Source organism: Cynocephalus volans, chromosome X (genome assembly GCF_027409185.1).
Source record: "Cynocephalus volans isolate mCynVol1 chromosome X, mCynVol1.pri, whole genome shotgun sequence".
NCBI lineage: Eukaryota > Metazoa > Chordata > Mammalia > Dermoptera > Cynocephalidae > Cynocephalus > Cynocephalus volans.
Window position 1 is genome coordinate 81,177,015 of NC_084478.1, and position 16,749 is coordinate 81,193,763.

Consider the following 16,749-nt stretch of genomic DNA (forward strand, 5'->3'; position numbering starts at 1 on the left):
CAGCTTGACAGCAGATGGAGCTGGGTAGACCATGCATATGATAGATATACATACTGTGGGCCCTAAAGATGTAGACTCAATTATGAAGCAGATTTCTTTATGCATGGGCTTCACTATTCCACTTCCTTAACTCTAACTCCATGCCCATTAAGTAACTTTCTGACTTACTATTTCTGTTTCCTAGGTTCCTTGATCCTGGGAAAGAAATGCCCTTAAAGGTGGTTACCTGACAGGTATAGCTTCCACTGTAAATATAATTGCAATATATTTTATATGTTTCTTTCCTCCAAGTTTTAAAAAACTTACAAAAAGTTTTTTTAAAACTTTAAAATTATTATTTTTTTAAATTTGAAAACTTTCAAATCTGTAGAAAGCTTCAAAAACAGTACAATAAGTTTCCATTTACTCTTAAACTAAATTTACCAATTTGCTGATGGATATCCAGCTGCTCCAGCACTATTTATTGAAAAGGTTGTTTTTCCTCCATTGAATTGCTTTTGGATCTTAGTCAAAAATCAGCTGGCTATTTGTGTGGGTCTCTTTCTGAGATCTCTATTTCTGTTCCTTTGATGTATCTATTCCCTTGCTAATAACACACAGTCTTGATTACTGTAGCTATTGGTAGAGTGATTCCTCCCACTTTATGCTTATTTTACAAAATTGTTTTACCTATTCTTGTTCCTTTGTTTTTCCATATGAATTTTACTATAATCTTGTCTATGTCTTCAAAAAATCATTCTGGGATTTTGATAGCAATTGTGTTAAACCTGTATATAAATTTAGAGAGAATTTACATTTTTTTCTTGGGAGGTATTTATGGGGTACAGAGTTATATTTCAATACATGTATACAATGTGATGATCAAATCAGGGTAATTAGCACATTCACTATTGCAAATTTTTTTAAGTTTATTTTTTGAATTGAAACATAATAGGTTGTATATATTTTGGGGGTACATAGTTGACTATCAGTATTTATGTACAGTATGTGATGATCAAATCAATATTATTAATATGTTCATCATTATAAATCATAATTATTCTTTGTGCCCCTTACCCAATTACTCCTTAACTCACCTCCACCTCCCCCTTTCCCACCAATAGTAACTATAGGTCTGTTATCTCTTTAAGAAAGTTTAATGTTTCATTGTGGTCTTTCTTCCTTCCTTTTTTTAATAGAAAGATAATCAATTATATATATTTGTGGGGTACAAAACTGAATATCAATACATGTGTACAATATGTGATCAAATCAAGATAATTAGTATACTCATGTTTACCAAATGTCATCAGTCTTTGTGACCCTTAACTAATATCTCGCTAACCCCCTGCCCCCTTCATCTTTCCTACCTCTAATAGCCACAGTTTTGCTCTTTTTTTGAAAGTTCAATGTACTATTGTGATCTTTCTTTCTTTCTTTTTCTTCTCTCTCTCTCTCTCCTTCCTTCCTTCCTCCCTCCCTCTCTCCCCCTTTCTCTCTTTCTTTCTTTCTTCTCCCACTTATGAGTGAGGACATGGTGGTATTTCTCTTTCTGTGCCCAGTTTATGTCACTTAATGTAATTTTCTTCAAGCTCATCCATGTTGCTGTGAATGGCAGAATTTCATTCTTTTTTATGGCTGAGTAGTACTCCATTGTGTATATATACCACATTTTCCTTATCCAGTCATCTGATGATGGACATTTAGCTTGGTTCCATATCTTGGCTATTGTAAATAGAGCTGCAATGAACATGGGAGTGCAGGTATCACTTCAACATGATGATTTCCATTCCTTTGGATATATACTCAGAAGTGGGATTGCTGGAGAACTGACATCTTTACTATGTTGAGTTCCAATCCATGAACACAATATGTTTCTCCATGTAGTTAGATCTTCTTTGATTTCTTTCATCAGCATTTTGTAGTTTTCAGCAAACAAGGTCAGTACATATTTTGTGACATTTACATCTAAGTATTTCATTTTAAAAAAAACTGACTGTAAGTGGCATTTTATTTTAAATTTTGATTTCTACTTGTTCACTGACAGTACATAGAAAAATGTTCATTGATAGTATATAGGATTGATATTTGTATGTTGATATTGTATTCTGTAATTTTTTTTTTTTTTAAAGATGACCGGTAAGGGGATCTTAACCCTTGACTTGGTGTTGTCAGCACCATGCTCTCCCAAGTGAGCTAACCAGCCATCCCTATATAGGGATCTGAACCTGTGGCCTTGGTGTTATCAGCACCACACTCTCCCAAGTGAGCCACGGGCTGGTCCCCGTATCCTGTAATTTTGCTGAACACATTTATTAGTTTTAAGAGATTTTAGTAGACTGTTTGAAAATTTCTATGTATACAATCATGTCGTTTGCAAATAAGGACAGTTTTATTTCTTTTTTTCTGTTTTGTACGCTCCTGAGATGTTGTCTGCTGTGTCTTTCACATATGCAAAGCAGAGAGCAGGGATACTTGTCTGTTTTTCTTTTTTTGTACTATCTTTGTCTGATTTTGTTAACAGGATAATACTCGCTTAATAAAGTGAGTTGGGAAGTGTTTCCCCCTCCTATATTTTCTGGAAGATTGTGTAAAATTGGTGTGAATTCTTCTTTAAATGTTTGTTAGAACTCTCCAGTGAGACCACCTGAGGCTGGGGAGTTCTTTTCTTGGGAAGTATTAAAATTATAAACTCAATTTCCTTTATAGCTATAGGGCTATAAAATTATTGAATATTTGGTGAGTTGTCCTAGTTTGTGGTTTTTGAGGAATTAGTCTATTTCATCTAAGTTGTCAAGTTTATGTATATAGAGTTGCTTGTTGTAATCTGTTAGTATTCTTTAATGTCTGCAAGGGCTGTAGTGATATCCCATTTCAGTCCTGTTATTGGTAATTTGTGTGTTCTCTTTTTTCTTTTTGTCAGTCTTGTTAGAGATTTGTCGATTTTATTAATGTTTGCAGAGAACCACCTTTTTCTTTCATTGAATTTCTCTGTTATTATTGTTTTCAATTCCATTCATTTCTACTCTTTATTACTTTCTTCCTTCTAGTTGCTTTGGGTATATTTTGCTTTTATTTTTCTAGTTTATTAACGTGGTAGGTTAATTTACTGATTTGAGAGCATTTTTTTTTTAAAAATTAAGAATCTAGTGTTATAAATTTCCCTCTCAACACTGTTAAAGCTGTGTCCTACAAATTTTGTTATATTTTATTTTCATTATAATTCAGTTTAATGTATTTAAAAATTTTCCTGGCAGTTTCCCCTTTGACCAATAGATTATTTAGAAGTGTGCTCTTTAGTTTCCAAGTGTTCAAGTACTATTCTATTATTATTATTTATTATTTATTTATTTTTTTAATGATTTCCTGTTTGATTCCATTTTGGAGATTCATCCTGTATGTTTTCCTTCTTTTAAATTTGATGAGGTTTGTTTAATGACCAATAATATGGCCCTTCTTTACTTTTTAATTTTAATTGTATTATTGTGGTAAAATACATAAAACATAAATTATACTATTGTAACCATCTTAAGTGTACAATTCAGTGGCATTAATTACATTCACAACATTGCATAACCATCACCACTATCTTATAAAACTTTTCCATTACTTCAAACAGAAATTCTGTACCCATTCAGCAATAACTCCTCAAATCCTATCTTCTCCAAGTCCCTGGTAAACCCTAATCTACTTTCCATCTCTATGAATTTGCCCATTGAAGATATTTCATATAAGCGAAGTCATACTTTATTTGTCCATTTGTCTGGCTTCTTTCACATAGTACAGTGTTTAAGGTTCATCCATATTGTAACATGTATTAGAACTTTATCCCTTTTTATGTTTGAATAGTATTTCATTGTATAGCTATACCACATCTCATTTATCCATTCATCTGTTGATGTACAGTATCAACACCTTAACAATACCGTCTTCCAATCCATGAACATAGGATGTTTTTCCATTTACTTAGGTCTTTCTTTCAGCAATGTTTTGTAGTTTTCCATGTACCTGTCTTTCACCACTTTGGTTAAGTTTATTCTATTGGATGCTGTTGTAAATGGAATTACTTTCTTACATTTTTTTTGGATTGTTTGTTCACTGTGGTTGTGTAGAAACATATCCAATTTTGTGTATTGATATTGTAATCTACCACACTGCCAAATTTGTTTATTAGCTCTAGTACTTTTTGATGTGGATTCTTTGGGATTTTCTCTATACAGGATCACATTATCTGTGAATAGGGATAGTTTTATTTGATCCTTTCCAATTTGGATGCCTTTTATTTCTTCTTCTTGTCCAATTGCTCTGGCTAGATCTTTCAGTAACAATGTAGAACATCAGTGGTGAAAGGCAGCATATATGTCTTGTTCCTGATCTTAGGAGGAAAGCTTTCAGTTGTTTACTATTGAGTATAATGTTAGCTGTAGGTTTTTCATAAATGCCCCTTTTTATGTTGATAAGTTCCCTTCTATTTATAGTATTTTGAGTGCTTTCATCTTGAAAGAATGTTGGATTTTGTGAAGTGTTTTTCTGCATTAATTGAGATGATCATGTAGGGTTTTTTTTTTTTTTTTTGCTATATTAATATGACATATTACATAGATTGATTTTATTATTTTGAACCACTCTTGCATTTCTGGGATAAATCCCACTTGGTCATGGTGTATAATCATTTTGATGTTTTTGGATTTGGGTTGCTAGCATTTTATTGAAGGATTTTTGTGTGTATCATAAGATATACTGGGCTGTAATTCTCTTGTGATGTCTTTATCTGCTTTGGTATCATGGTAATGCTGGTCTCACAGAAAGAATTTGAAAATGTTCCTGCTTGTTCATTTATGTGGAGGAGTTTGAGAAGGACTGGTGTTAATTCTTCTTTAAATGTTTGGTATAACTCACCAGTTAAGCCATCTGGTACTGGGCTCTTTTTTTTTTTTTTCTCAGTTGGGAAAAACTAGGGTTTTGATTATTGATTGAATCTCTGTCCTTGTTATAGGTCCCTTGAGATTTTATATTTCTTCTGAGTCAGTAATTTGTTTGTTTCTAAGAATTTGTCCATTTCATCTAGGCTATCTAATTTGTTAGCATACAACTGTTAAGAGTATTCTCTTATAATCCTTTCTATCCCTGTAAGGTTGGTAGTAAAGTCACCACTTTAATTCTGATTTTAGTTATTTGCATCTTACTTGCTTTTTTGTTAGTCTAGCTAAAGATTTGCCAATTTTGTTGATTTTTTTCAAAGAAACAACTTTTAGTTTTGTTGATTCTTTGTATTGTTTTTCTAGTCTCTATTTATCTCATTGTAATCTTTATTATTTCCTTTCTTCTGCTAGATTTGGATTTAGTTTTCTCTGCTTTTTCTAGGTAGGATATAGATTTGAGATCTTTCTTCTTTTTAATGTAGGCACTGACAGATATAAATTTTCTTCTGAGCATGGCTCTTGCTGCATCCCATAAGTTTTGGTATATTGTGTTTCTATTTTTATTCATCCCAAGGCATTTTCTAATTTTCCTGGTGACTTGTTCTTTGACTCATTGATTAAGAGTGTGTTGTTTAATTTCAACATATTTGTGGTTGGTTTTAAGTTTCATTCCACTGTGGCCAGAGACAATACTTTGTATGGTTTCAATAATTTTAAATTTTCTGAGACTTGTTTTGGTCTAACATGTGGTCTATCCTAGGTAATGTTCTACATGCATTTGAGAAGATTGTCCACTCTGCTGTTGTGGGGTGGAATATTCTATATCTGTCTAGTTGATTTATAATGCTATTCAAGTCCTCTATTTCCTTATTGCTCTCCTGTCTAGACAATTTATCCATTATTGAAAGTGGTGGATTAAAGTGTCCACTTTAATTGTAGAATTATTTCTCTCTTCAATTCTGTCTATATTTGCTTCATATATTTTGGAGCTCTATTGTTTGGTGCATATATGTTTATAATAGTTATATATTCTCAATTACTTGAACCTTCTATCAGTATATAATATCTTTCTTTATCTTTTGTACCAGTTTTTGACTTAAAGTCTATTTTGTCTAATATTACTATAGCCACTCAAGCTCTTTTTGGTTACCATTTGTATGGAGTATTTTTTCTATCCTTTCACTTTCAACCTAACTGTGTCATTGGATCTAAAGTGAGTTTCTTATAAAAAGCATATAGTTGGATCATGGTTTTTTAAAAAATTCATTCTGTCAGTCTTTGCCTTTTGATTGAAGACTAATCTGTTTACATTTAACTTGTTTACTGATAAGGAAGGATTTCTGCTATTTTTCTCTTTATCTTATAACTATTTTTGTCCCCCATCACTGTCTTATTTTGTATTTAGTTGATTATTTGTAGTGAAACATTTTGTTTTTCTTCTCATGTGAACTGGTACATTTTTTAAACATTTTTTTTGTAGTTACCATGGGGATTGTGTATAACATTCTAAAATATTACAATCTAGTTTGAATTGATACCAAATTTAATAGCATATAAAAATTCTGCTCTGATTCAGTTTCATCCCCTTATGTATGTCATTGTCACAAACTACATACTTATACAATGTGTGCCCAATAACAGAATTGTAATGACTTTTTATGTTTTTGTCTTTTTAATCATGTAAGAAATAAAGACTGGAGTTACAAACCAAAAACATAATTAAGACTTGCTTTGACATTTGCCCATGTAGCTCCCTTTACTGAATATCTTTATTTCTTCATACAGATTCCAGTTACTGTCTAATGCCTTTAATTTCAACTTGAAGGACTCCTTTTAGCATTTCTTCAAGGGCAGATCTAGTGATAACAGACTCCCTCAGCTTTTGTTTATCTGAAAATATCTTAAGTTCTCACTTAATTTTGAAGGATGGTTTTACTGGATATAGAATTTTGGCTCAACAGTTCCCCACCCCCCCACCACTTGAATATGTCATCCCACTGCCTTCTGGCCTCCATGGTCTTTGATGAGAAATCAGCTGTTAATCTTACTGAGAATCCCTTGGATATGATGAGTTGCTTCTCTCTTGCTGCTTTTGAGTTTCTCTTTGTCAATGGTCTGATTATAATGTGTCTTAGTGTATATCTCTTTGAGTCAATCCTATTTGGAGTTCGCTGAGCTTCTTGGATGTTTATATTCATGTGTTCCATCAAATTTGGGAAGTTTAGGGCCATTATTTCTTTAAACATTGTTTCTGCCTCTTTCACTCTTTCTTCTCTCTGGTATTCCCATAATGTGTGCATTGGTCCACTTGATGGTGTCCCAGAGGTCCCTTATGCTCTGTTCATTTTTCTTCATTCTTTTTTCTTTTTGTTCCTTGGATTAGATAATTTCAATTGTCTCATCTTCAAGTTCACTGGTTTTCTCTTGTGCCTGAAGCCTCTTGTGAATTGTTAGTGTTCTGACGTACATTTCCTTAAATAATCAGACAAACAACATGCAATAAACATGCTGAGATCTCTCCCAGTCTTTAACGTCCTCTCAGGTCTTTCCTGAGCATGCAAATTGCCATGGGCATTTATTCATATCTTTCTAAATTCCCCCATATACATGGGTACTTTTGTTTGCCCTAATTTCCCAAAGAAACTCTTTCCATGGCTTTTCCTCCCAGGCCTTAGGTGGTCTCTTGTAAGTCTTAACCATAATCTTTTGCCTCAGGCATCTGTGGGATGTGGTCTACCTTACAATGTTTTTCAGCAATGCCTACGACTTTTTTTGGTCTGGGTGAGTTCTGCAGTAGGTGCAACAGAGATCAGCACATTATGTCTGTCATTTAGGTAGCCTCCTGACAGATTAGAACAGACCTATACTATAATTTCCAAACATGGTCTGCTGTGATCCCTCTGAAACCATGGCCCAGGGTTTTTCAAGACTGCTGCTGAGACAGAGTGGGGTGGAACAAGGACAAGTAAAAACACCACAAAGATTCCCTATCATTTAAAAAAGTTAGATATCTTTTTACTTTTATCCTCAGATTTTTTTTTCTTTAAGTTTATCCTAGTGGGCATCACATAGAGGCCAGGATTACATGGTATACCTTTAGATCTGACCTTAAACTTTTATTTATTTAATTTGTATTTTGATCTAAGTAGTAGTTTAATAACAAGCACATAGTTTAGCAAGTCAAATATTATCCATGTCTTATGATGACACATAGCAGTTCCCTAACTTCACCCTTTCCTGTTTCCAATTTCTACTCCCCAGAAACAGCCACATTCTATTCTTTTAGTTGCTGCTTCTAGTACTTCCCTCTATATATTTGAATAACATAAGAAGTCTGCTAGTTATTTTTCAATTTTTGACATGCTCTACCAACTTCCTTCTGTGGAACATTAGGATTCAATCCTACCACAATCTCCCACATTCATCTAGACACACTTCACCTTGTCTCATTCTCCTAATTTAATTATTCTAGAATTTTTGGTGAAATTTATATTCAATGTTTAAATTATAATGACAACAAATACCGTTCACAGGTGAGCCATGTACTGTATTATGACTTTTTGTCCCTTGAACAATATTTTTGGGGCGATTGCCTCACCTTAGAAATGTTGCTTAGCTTTCTATGTACTTATCAGTATCTCATGCCACACTCTTTGACAGAATTACAATAGTCCTATCAGTACTGTCAAGTACACCAAGCAACCTGTGAATTCCATCTTTACCTCAGAGCCCTCTCCCTTGAAGCCCTCCGATCTGTACTGTCTGACTTCTGGGCCTGCTGCAGAGCTGGTGTCTGAGAGCTTCCTTTCATTATCATCCTGGGCAATCTCTGCTGTTCTTTCCTGCACTGGATTCTCTGTTTCCTATGTCTATGTCTTCCCATTTTCTGGTTTATTAGTCTTGTTTTGGTGGACAACTACTCTAGCAGTATCCTGACCTTGCATATCTGAAAATATCTGTATCCTATCCTTACAATTGATTGATAGTTTGGCAGTATATAGAAACCAAGGCTGAAAATCATTTAGAATGATTTAGTACCATTAGAGTGTTAAAGTAACTGTTCCAATATGCTGGAGCTTTCAATATTATTGATGAGAAGTCCAATGCCATTCTGATTTCTGAAACTTTTTATGTGACCTACAACTTTTCTCCCTAGAAATATTCAGCTTTTAAGACAGTCTCTTTTCTCCTTTGTTGTAAAGTTTTATGACAATATATCTTGAGATCTTTTTTCCTTCACAATTAGGCACAGTGGGCCCTGTCAGCCTAGAAGATGTGTCCTCAGGTTCTGGGGAAATTTTGTTTTATTATTCCTTTGATAATTTCCTATCCTTATTTTTCTCCTCTCTCCTTTTCAGGAATTCTTATTGGATATTGGACCTCATGAGTAGATTCTCTAATTTTTTATCTTTTCTTTTTCCTATTTCCCATTTCCCTACTTAAATTGTTTTCTTAGAGATTTCTTCTTTATCTTCCATCCCCTTGTTGAAACTTTTAAAAACCATTTTAACCACTTTTAAGTGAATAGCTCAGTAGTATTAAGTACACTCACAACACTGTGTAACCATTACTATTATCCACTTCCAGAACTTCTTCATCACCTCGAACAGAAATTCTGTACCCATTAAGAAATAATTCCCCAATCCCCCTTTCTCCTAGTCCCTGGTAAATTCTAATCTACTTTCTGTCTCTATGAACTTGCTGTTGTAGATATTTCACACACAGTAAGTGGAATCATATGATATTTGCCCTCTGTGTCTGGCTTATGTCACTTTGTATAATGTTTTCAAGATTCATCCAAGTTGTAACGTATCAGAATTTTATTCTCTTTTAAGGCTTAATAATATTTCATTATATGGTTATACCACATTTTGTTTATCCATTCATCTGTTGATGGATATTTAGGTTGTTTCTACCTTTCGACTATTTTGAATAATGCTGTAATGAATATTGTTATACAACTACCCACTCTTGATTCTTTTGGGTATACACCTAGAAGTAGAATTGCTGCATCTTATGGTAATTCTATGTTTATTTTTTTTTGAGGAACTGCCAAGCTGTTTCCCTCAGCAGCTACTCCATTTTACATCCCAACCAGCAATGCACAGGGTTCCAATTTCTCCATATTCTCACCAACAGTTGTTATTTTCCATTTTTTTTGATAAGACCTATTGAAGTGGTATCTCCTGTAGTTTCTAACTATTTTTAAGTTGACTTTTTCTTGATTCAGCATTTACACAGCTGCTGTAGATCTTTGTTTTTCAGAGTTCTGACAAAGTTGTTTCTGAAAGTTCTGCTTGTTCTTCTATGTTTCTGTGGGGTGAAGGGAGCTTGGAGTTGTCTATTCTACCATTTTCTGATATGGTCTATCTTGGTATATTCCATGGAAACTTGAAAAGAATGAATTTTGTTGTTATTGGGTGGAGAAGTCTATAAATGTCAATTAGATTCTCTTAGTTGATGTCGTTGTTGACTTCTTTTTTATCTTTCCTGATTTTTTGTCTAGTTGTTCTATCACATCTGTAATAGGAACAGATTAACTTTTTCTTCCCTGTGAGATCGGAGAACTTAAGGTAGCTCAGGGAAGAAAGTAAGAAGGGGTTTCCATGGTTTTCCAAGAGCCTGATGTCTTTCAATTGCAGGCCTGCCTCTACTGCTTCATTTCTCACCACCCCTTTAGTTGTCCTACAGACATAGTAAACTACAGTGCCACAAGATCCCATGTTCTTTCACTCCTCTGTGGCTTTGTACATACAATACCTCTTCCTGAAATGTCCTTCCCTTTGAGTACTTTTAAAGATTCAGCTCAAACATTACCTCCTTTGTGAAGCTTACTGATTGCCTAAGGCAACTTAAACATATCTTTCTTTGGAGGCTGGTTTATCATGAAGCTAATCATAAATCTTCAAAATTCCTTACTGGACAGATCCCTTCCAAGGTCCTGGGCCACTTTTTTTTTTTTTTTTTTTTTTTACAAGGTTATATGTTTTCTTCTGATTTGCAAAGTAAGATATTTAACTACATTCAGTTAGGACTGTTGTCTCTTTTCAGTCTGACTTTTCTTCCATCAGGCTTCCCTGTTGTGTTGAGCACCACTGAAGTGGCTAAGAGGAAGCTGAGTTGAGGATACATTTAGTTTGGGTTTAGTGAGATACATTTATGTGGTTTGTAGTCACTTATTGTGTATAGTTAGCTTATTGCTAAATGATGTAGGAATGGCTTCAGGAAAGCTCCCATAACCCAGTATCCTGACTCACATCCTTACATGAAAAGGGCAGAGCCAGAGGTAGTATCATGATATGAATGTGTCCTATAGTGCCTGGTCTTAAACATGTTGGGTAGTAGAGAAGAAACAAAATTTTAAATGTACAAAGTTCAGTTAGTCTGTGTAAAATGCTTCGACTTATTAAAATTGTAAGTGGAGAATTTGGTTTTTAATGATGCCTAGTCAAAACAAAGTCTTCTCCTTTTAAAAATATAATCAGGCTATTATCAAAAAGAAAATAACAAATGCTGTTGAGGATGTGGAGAAAGGGGAACTCTTCTACACCATTGGTGGGACTGTAAATTAGTAAAGGCATTATGGAGAACAGTATGGAGGTTTCTCAAACAACTACAGATAGAACTGTCATACCATCCAGCAATCTCACTGCTGGGTATATACCCAAAGGAATGGAAATCATCATGTTGAAGGGATACCTGCACTCCCATGATTATCATAGTCCTATTTACAATAGCCAAGATATGTAATCAACCTAAATTTCCATCAATAGATGACTCAATAAAGAAAATGTGGTATGTATACACAATGGAATACTATTCAGCTATAAAAAAGAACAAAATTCTGCCATTTGCAGCAGCATGGATGAGCTTGGAGAAAATTATGTTAAATGAAATAAGCCAGGAACAGAAAGAGAAATGCCACATGTCCTCACTCATAAGTGAGAGCAAATAAATAAATGAGTAAATAAGAAAGAAAGAGAGAAAGAAACAACAATCATAATAATATGTTGAACTTTCAGGAGAGAATGGAACTGTGGTTACTAGACGTGTGAAATGGGGAGGTGGAAGGGGGATAGCAAGAAATGGGTTAATGGACACAAAACAACTAATTAGAAAAAATAAGTTCTATTGATGTACAGTCAAGCTAGGCACCTATAATTAATATTAATTTACTGCATGTTATCAAATGACTAGAAGAGAGGAGATTTGAATGTCCTCAACACAAAGAAATGATTACATTTTGTAATGATACATATGCTAATTATTCTGACTTGATCATCACATATTGCACACAGGTATTGATATTCAACTCTGTACCCCACAAATATGTATAATCAATTATGTTTTAGTAAAAGAAGTAAAAAAAGAAATAAACATACAGTCAATAAGGTAGCATATATAACTATACATGAACTATACTATTTTTTCTTTTTTCATGAGAATTGTTCAAAATAGGATTTACCATAATTCCTGTTATTGAAGGGCCCAAACCTCCTAGCAGTATTACAAACAGTGAGTATTACTGTGTGTGCATTCACATGGTTTATGCCTCCCATCTGCTATAGACTGAATTGTGTTGCCCCAAAATTCATATGTTGAAGCTCTAACCCCCAGTGTGTCTGTATTTGGAGATAGGGCCGTAGGAGATAATTAAGATGAAATGAGGTCATGAGAGTGGGGTCCTAATCCAATAGGATTGGTGGTCTTATAAAAAGGGCAAGAGAGAAAGATCTTTCTCTTTCCACACACAGGGAAGGCCATGTGAGGATACAGTGAGAAGGAAGAGAGTCCTTACCAGAAATCAGACCCTGCTGGATCTTGGTCTGGGACTTCCAGCCTCCAGAATTGTGAGAAATAAATTTCTGTTGTTTAAGCCACCCAGCCTGTGGTATTTTGTTACAGCAGCCTGAGCAGATTAATATACTATCTATTAAAAACAAAAAGCACATTTTGATCAAACATGCTAGGGTATCCACTGAATTATTTCTCTATTCTTTATATAGAAAATGACATTACAAAATCATGGTCAAATGAAGAGGTGATTTAGCATACACAGCCAAAAAATGCAGGGAAAAGTACTATAGATTAGTCACACATTTGATTAATAAAACATATGGTAGAATTGTTTCGAATTTTGTGGTATTTGCAGTATCTTTCAGCTTTTTAAAATCTGTAAATTGTTGCAGTTTCTTTTGTCATTCTAAATATTCACTTGTACCCAGTTTTGTATTCACAATTTTATGTTCTTTGCCTGCACAACTGTGTAAGCTCAAAACCTGGATCTGCCACTGCCCTCTATAATAGGGTTTAAACCAATGATTCCATGTTTGTGACCCCCCTTTAGATTATGAATCTTTCCACAGCAGGAACTAGGTCTTCACCTTTGCTTTTCTAGCGCTTGGCAGAATTCCAACACACAGCAGTCATTCCATAAATGATTGTCGAATCAACAAACGAGCAGAAAGAACAGAGGATTTATGGTAATTAGTTGAGGAAGTGAGTAGTCTAGAAGATTAGCTTGGAGGATTTGAGAGCATGGACATAGAGGCAAGAAGGGAGTAAAGTGACCACAGAATGCTAGTTCCTTTCTAAAAATGATTAACCTTCCAGTCTAAGGCCATTCCAGGCATAGAAAAGAACTGCCCACTGATACTACCAGTCTTAAAGGAAACCAATCTACTAGTTTCAAAATGGGGATAGCGGGGATCTCCTCTTTCGCTCAAGCATCTCTGCTGATCTCCCCTTACTCCCTCTACTACTCACTCAGTAACTGTGGGAACTTGGGCCAGCAAGTTAACTTCTTTGACACATAGTTTTCTAATCTACAGATGTAGGTAAATACCTCACAAGGTTGTTATAAGGGTTAAATGAAATAAGGCCTGTAAAAGCATCTAGCAAAGTACCCGGCATATAGTAGGTGCTCAATACATGTTAGTTTCCTTTCGTTTTTGCTTTTCTGTGAGGTCCGCTAATTCCCTTTAAAGAGGTTGAGTTTCCTCACTTTTGTGTGCCCTTGTCCTTCTGTTGCACTCCTCTAAGGATATATTACTTTCTTCCTCACTTTGGAAGAAACGCTATCTCCTTACAGGGATACTCTTTGTCCCTTGGAATTATTTTCCTGGTTATAAAAAAAAAAAAAAAAAGACTTAAAGTTTATAAGGCCAATGTGTGATCTAGCAGGAAATGTAGACATTTTTTACATTAATAGTAAAAGGACAAGGAGTTCAATTTCAATTTGTGCAGACATTTTGTTTCCTTGGCATGTGCTTAGAGCAGAAGCAGGAGACCAGCAATTAAGTGAAGGTCTCTACAATGGTTTAAAATTAATTCCTCTGATTTTATTAAATGGTACAATTTGAAGAGGTATTAGGCATAAAACAGCTGGTAAATGCCTAGTGCCTGACTATCCCCTTCCATGTTCCTACTTGGGCCAGGCAGAGATGCTACCTCCACACCAATGACAGAAGCCCTCATTTCAGAAGGTGTGCTCCCTTGAGGTGCATGCCAGTGAGAAGTGACTGTGGCATATTGTCCCAGAAAGGGGGAGGTATTGGCTGCAAAGGTCAGGATAGAGCACAATGTAGCCAAGTGCTTTTGGGTCCTTTAAGCCAGCACAGCTGCCATGTGGGCTGCCAATTCTCCTATTCATAAATGGGCAAAATTCAGGTTGGAAAATTACTTCATGGTGTGTGTGTGTGTGTGTGTGTGTGTGTGTGTGTGTATTAGAGCAAAAGCACATTGGAATGGGCTAACCAGTTAAGCACTGGAGGTGAAGGCAAGTGAGAGGAGGACTCATCACAGTAGCCTGATGCTGCTGCAGCAATCAGCACCCCGTTTTTCGAGGTGTAGAAATGAGGGCTTGGAAGCTCTTTATCTCTGTTGCTTCCATTTCAGCAACTGATGTCGGCTCCATCAGTTGTAGGAATTAGCTCCCCAAACAGGCTGCACTCATTTATTGTGAACATATTAAGGAAATATTCTTGGTTTATAAAAATCAGGAAAAATTGCATATAGATAGAATGCAATGTCCAGAAATTGCCTCTTTCTTCCTTTTAGATGTAAATGATCTATGTCTACTTTTCTTCTTTTTCCCTGCCTTGTTTTAGAGAAAGGATTATTTTGCATCCTGTCTTGGAGTAACCCCCTGATCTGGGCTCCAGATTTTTACCTCCTCTTACCTCCTCCTCTGGAACCTTGAACTCTTGATTATTTCCTTTCTTTTCAATAATCTTAGACATCTCTCACTTCATTACACACTTCTTCTCAGTTAACAAACCTGCACAAGTAATTTTCCTTATAACAAATAAACACCTTCCCGTGAACCCGTTGCTCCTTGGAATACCATCTAGGAAAATAAAAGCAAAAGCTTCTTTGCTGTTTCCCTTAAAATGTCATCTCCTCATTTCCCCCTACTTTCTTTCAACATTAGAAACTAAAAATTAGGGCTGAGCCCGTGGCGCACTCGGGAGAGTGCGGCGCTGTGAGCGCAGCAGCGCTCCCGCCGTGGGTTCGGATCCTATATGGGAACGGCTGGTGCACTCACTGGCTGAGTGCCGGTCACGAAAAAGACCAAAAAAAAAAAAAAAAAACAAAACTAAAAATTAGGTTGTGAATAGCTTTACAGAGAAGCCTCCCCTCACTCTCTCAGGCACTATTAGTCACGCCTCCACTGGGTTCTCCTAGCACATACTGCTATTATTGTACTTAGCAACTTCAACTGCAGTTTACCTGTTTACCTTGTATTGCCATTTAGTTCTTTGTATTTGTGTCACTTTTGCTAAACCATGAGTCCCTAAAAGGAAGGGTGTCCCAGAAAAGACTGTTTCATATTAGGTGCTCAATAAATGCTGAGTGGGAGAGAAGGGGAATAACCGCTATCAAGGCATAACAATGTGCCAGTTTTTCGATGAGCTTACCTTAAGGGTGAGGAAACTGAAGTTTACAGAGTTCAAGGAACTTGCCTAAAGTCACATAACCGTTTAACCTCAGAGCTGTAATTCAAATTCAAATCTGTCTGATTTCAAAAGTCTGTACTCTTTCTACCATGCTGCCTCTATTATCTTACACTTTTAAGTTCAAGTTCTGGTCCTACCAATTCTCTTATGCCTATACCCCACTATCTCTGCTCTCTGCCTTCACAGAGATGCCCCAGCCCCCTGATCCCTGTTTTATCCCTGTTTGTCTGCCCTCTCTTGGCCTCTCATTCAGCCTAGACCACATGATTATACACTTAAACCTCTTTCACCATCACCTTCAACCTCTGCCCTTTTGCTCCACTTGCCTTGAAAAATCACCACCCCAGGTCACTCCACCCCCTGCAATTTGCCTTCTCTATTCTGCCCATTGAAAAAAAAAACCACACCATTGGACAGACTGGTACCACAGATCCATGATCTCCAACTTCAAATGCACTTCCAGGCTTCTTCATCATCACTTGTCTCTAGTCAGCGTCTTCTCCCACTCTCCTTAATTACTGTTCCAACATTTACCACTTTTCCTACCCCCCCTACTGACCTCTTAAACCCTCACTCTTGGACATTAAACAAAGCTAAGGTGAGCATTCTTGTATATTTGTTTTTTCACTTTATTGAGATTTTTCTTAAATGGCAAGCTTCTTGAAAGAGTTAGCCTTCTCTGTTGCTGCTATTTTCTTTACCTTCTCTTAGCCAACTTGTTATTGTCTGGCCTCTGCCCCCTCCACTTTGTTGAAATTCCTCTCACCAAGGTCACCTATAGCCTCTGTGTTGCCAAATCTAATCCATACTTGTAAGACCTTAGCTTATCGGATCTCTCTGGTGTATCTGACACATTTCAGCATTCTCTCCATCTTTTAAACTTTTGACTT

General features: G+C 35.7%; 1 protein-coding gene across 4 annotated transcripts in view; it reads right to left on the reverse strand.

Annotated features, from left to right (window-relative positions):
• The window catches only part of HDAC8 (histone deacetylase 8), a 219,012-nt gene that overhangs the window by 84,213 nt on the left and 118,050 nt on the right, over positions 1–16,749 (reverse strand). The window contains exon 10 of one of the 4 annotated variants that reach the window (XM_063083266.1): positions 12,772–12,831. The exons of the other annotated variants lie outside the window; for them this stretch is intronic. Within the exon in view, the coding sequence (XP_062939336.1) occupies positions 12,820–12,831 (12 nt within the window). The 3' untranslated portion in view covers positions 12,772–12,819. Of the gene's footprint in view, positions 1–12,771; positions 12,832–16,749 lie in introns of those variants that run through there. 4 annotated transcript variants of the gene reach the window in all.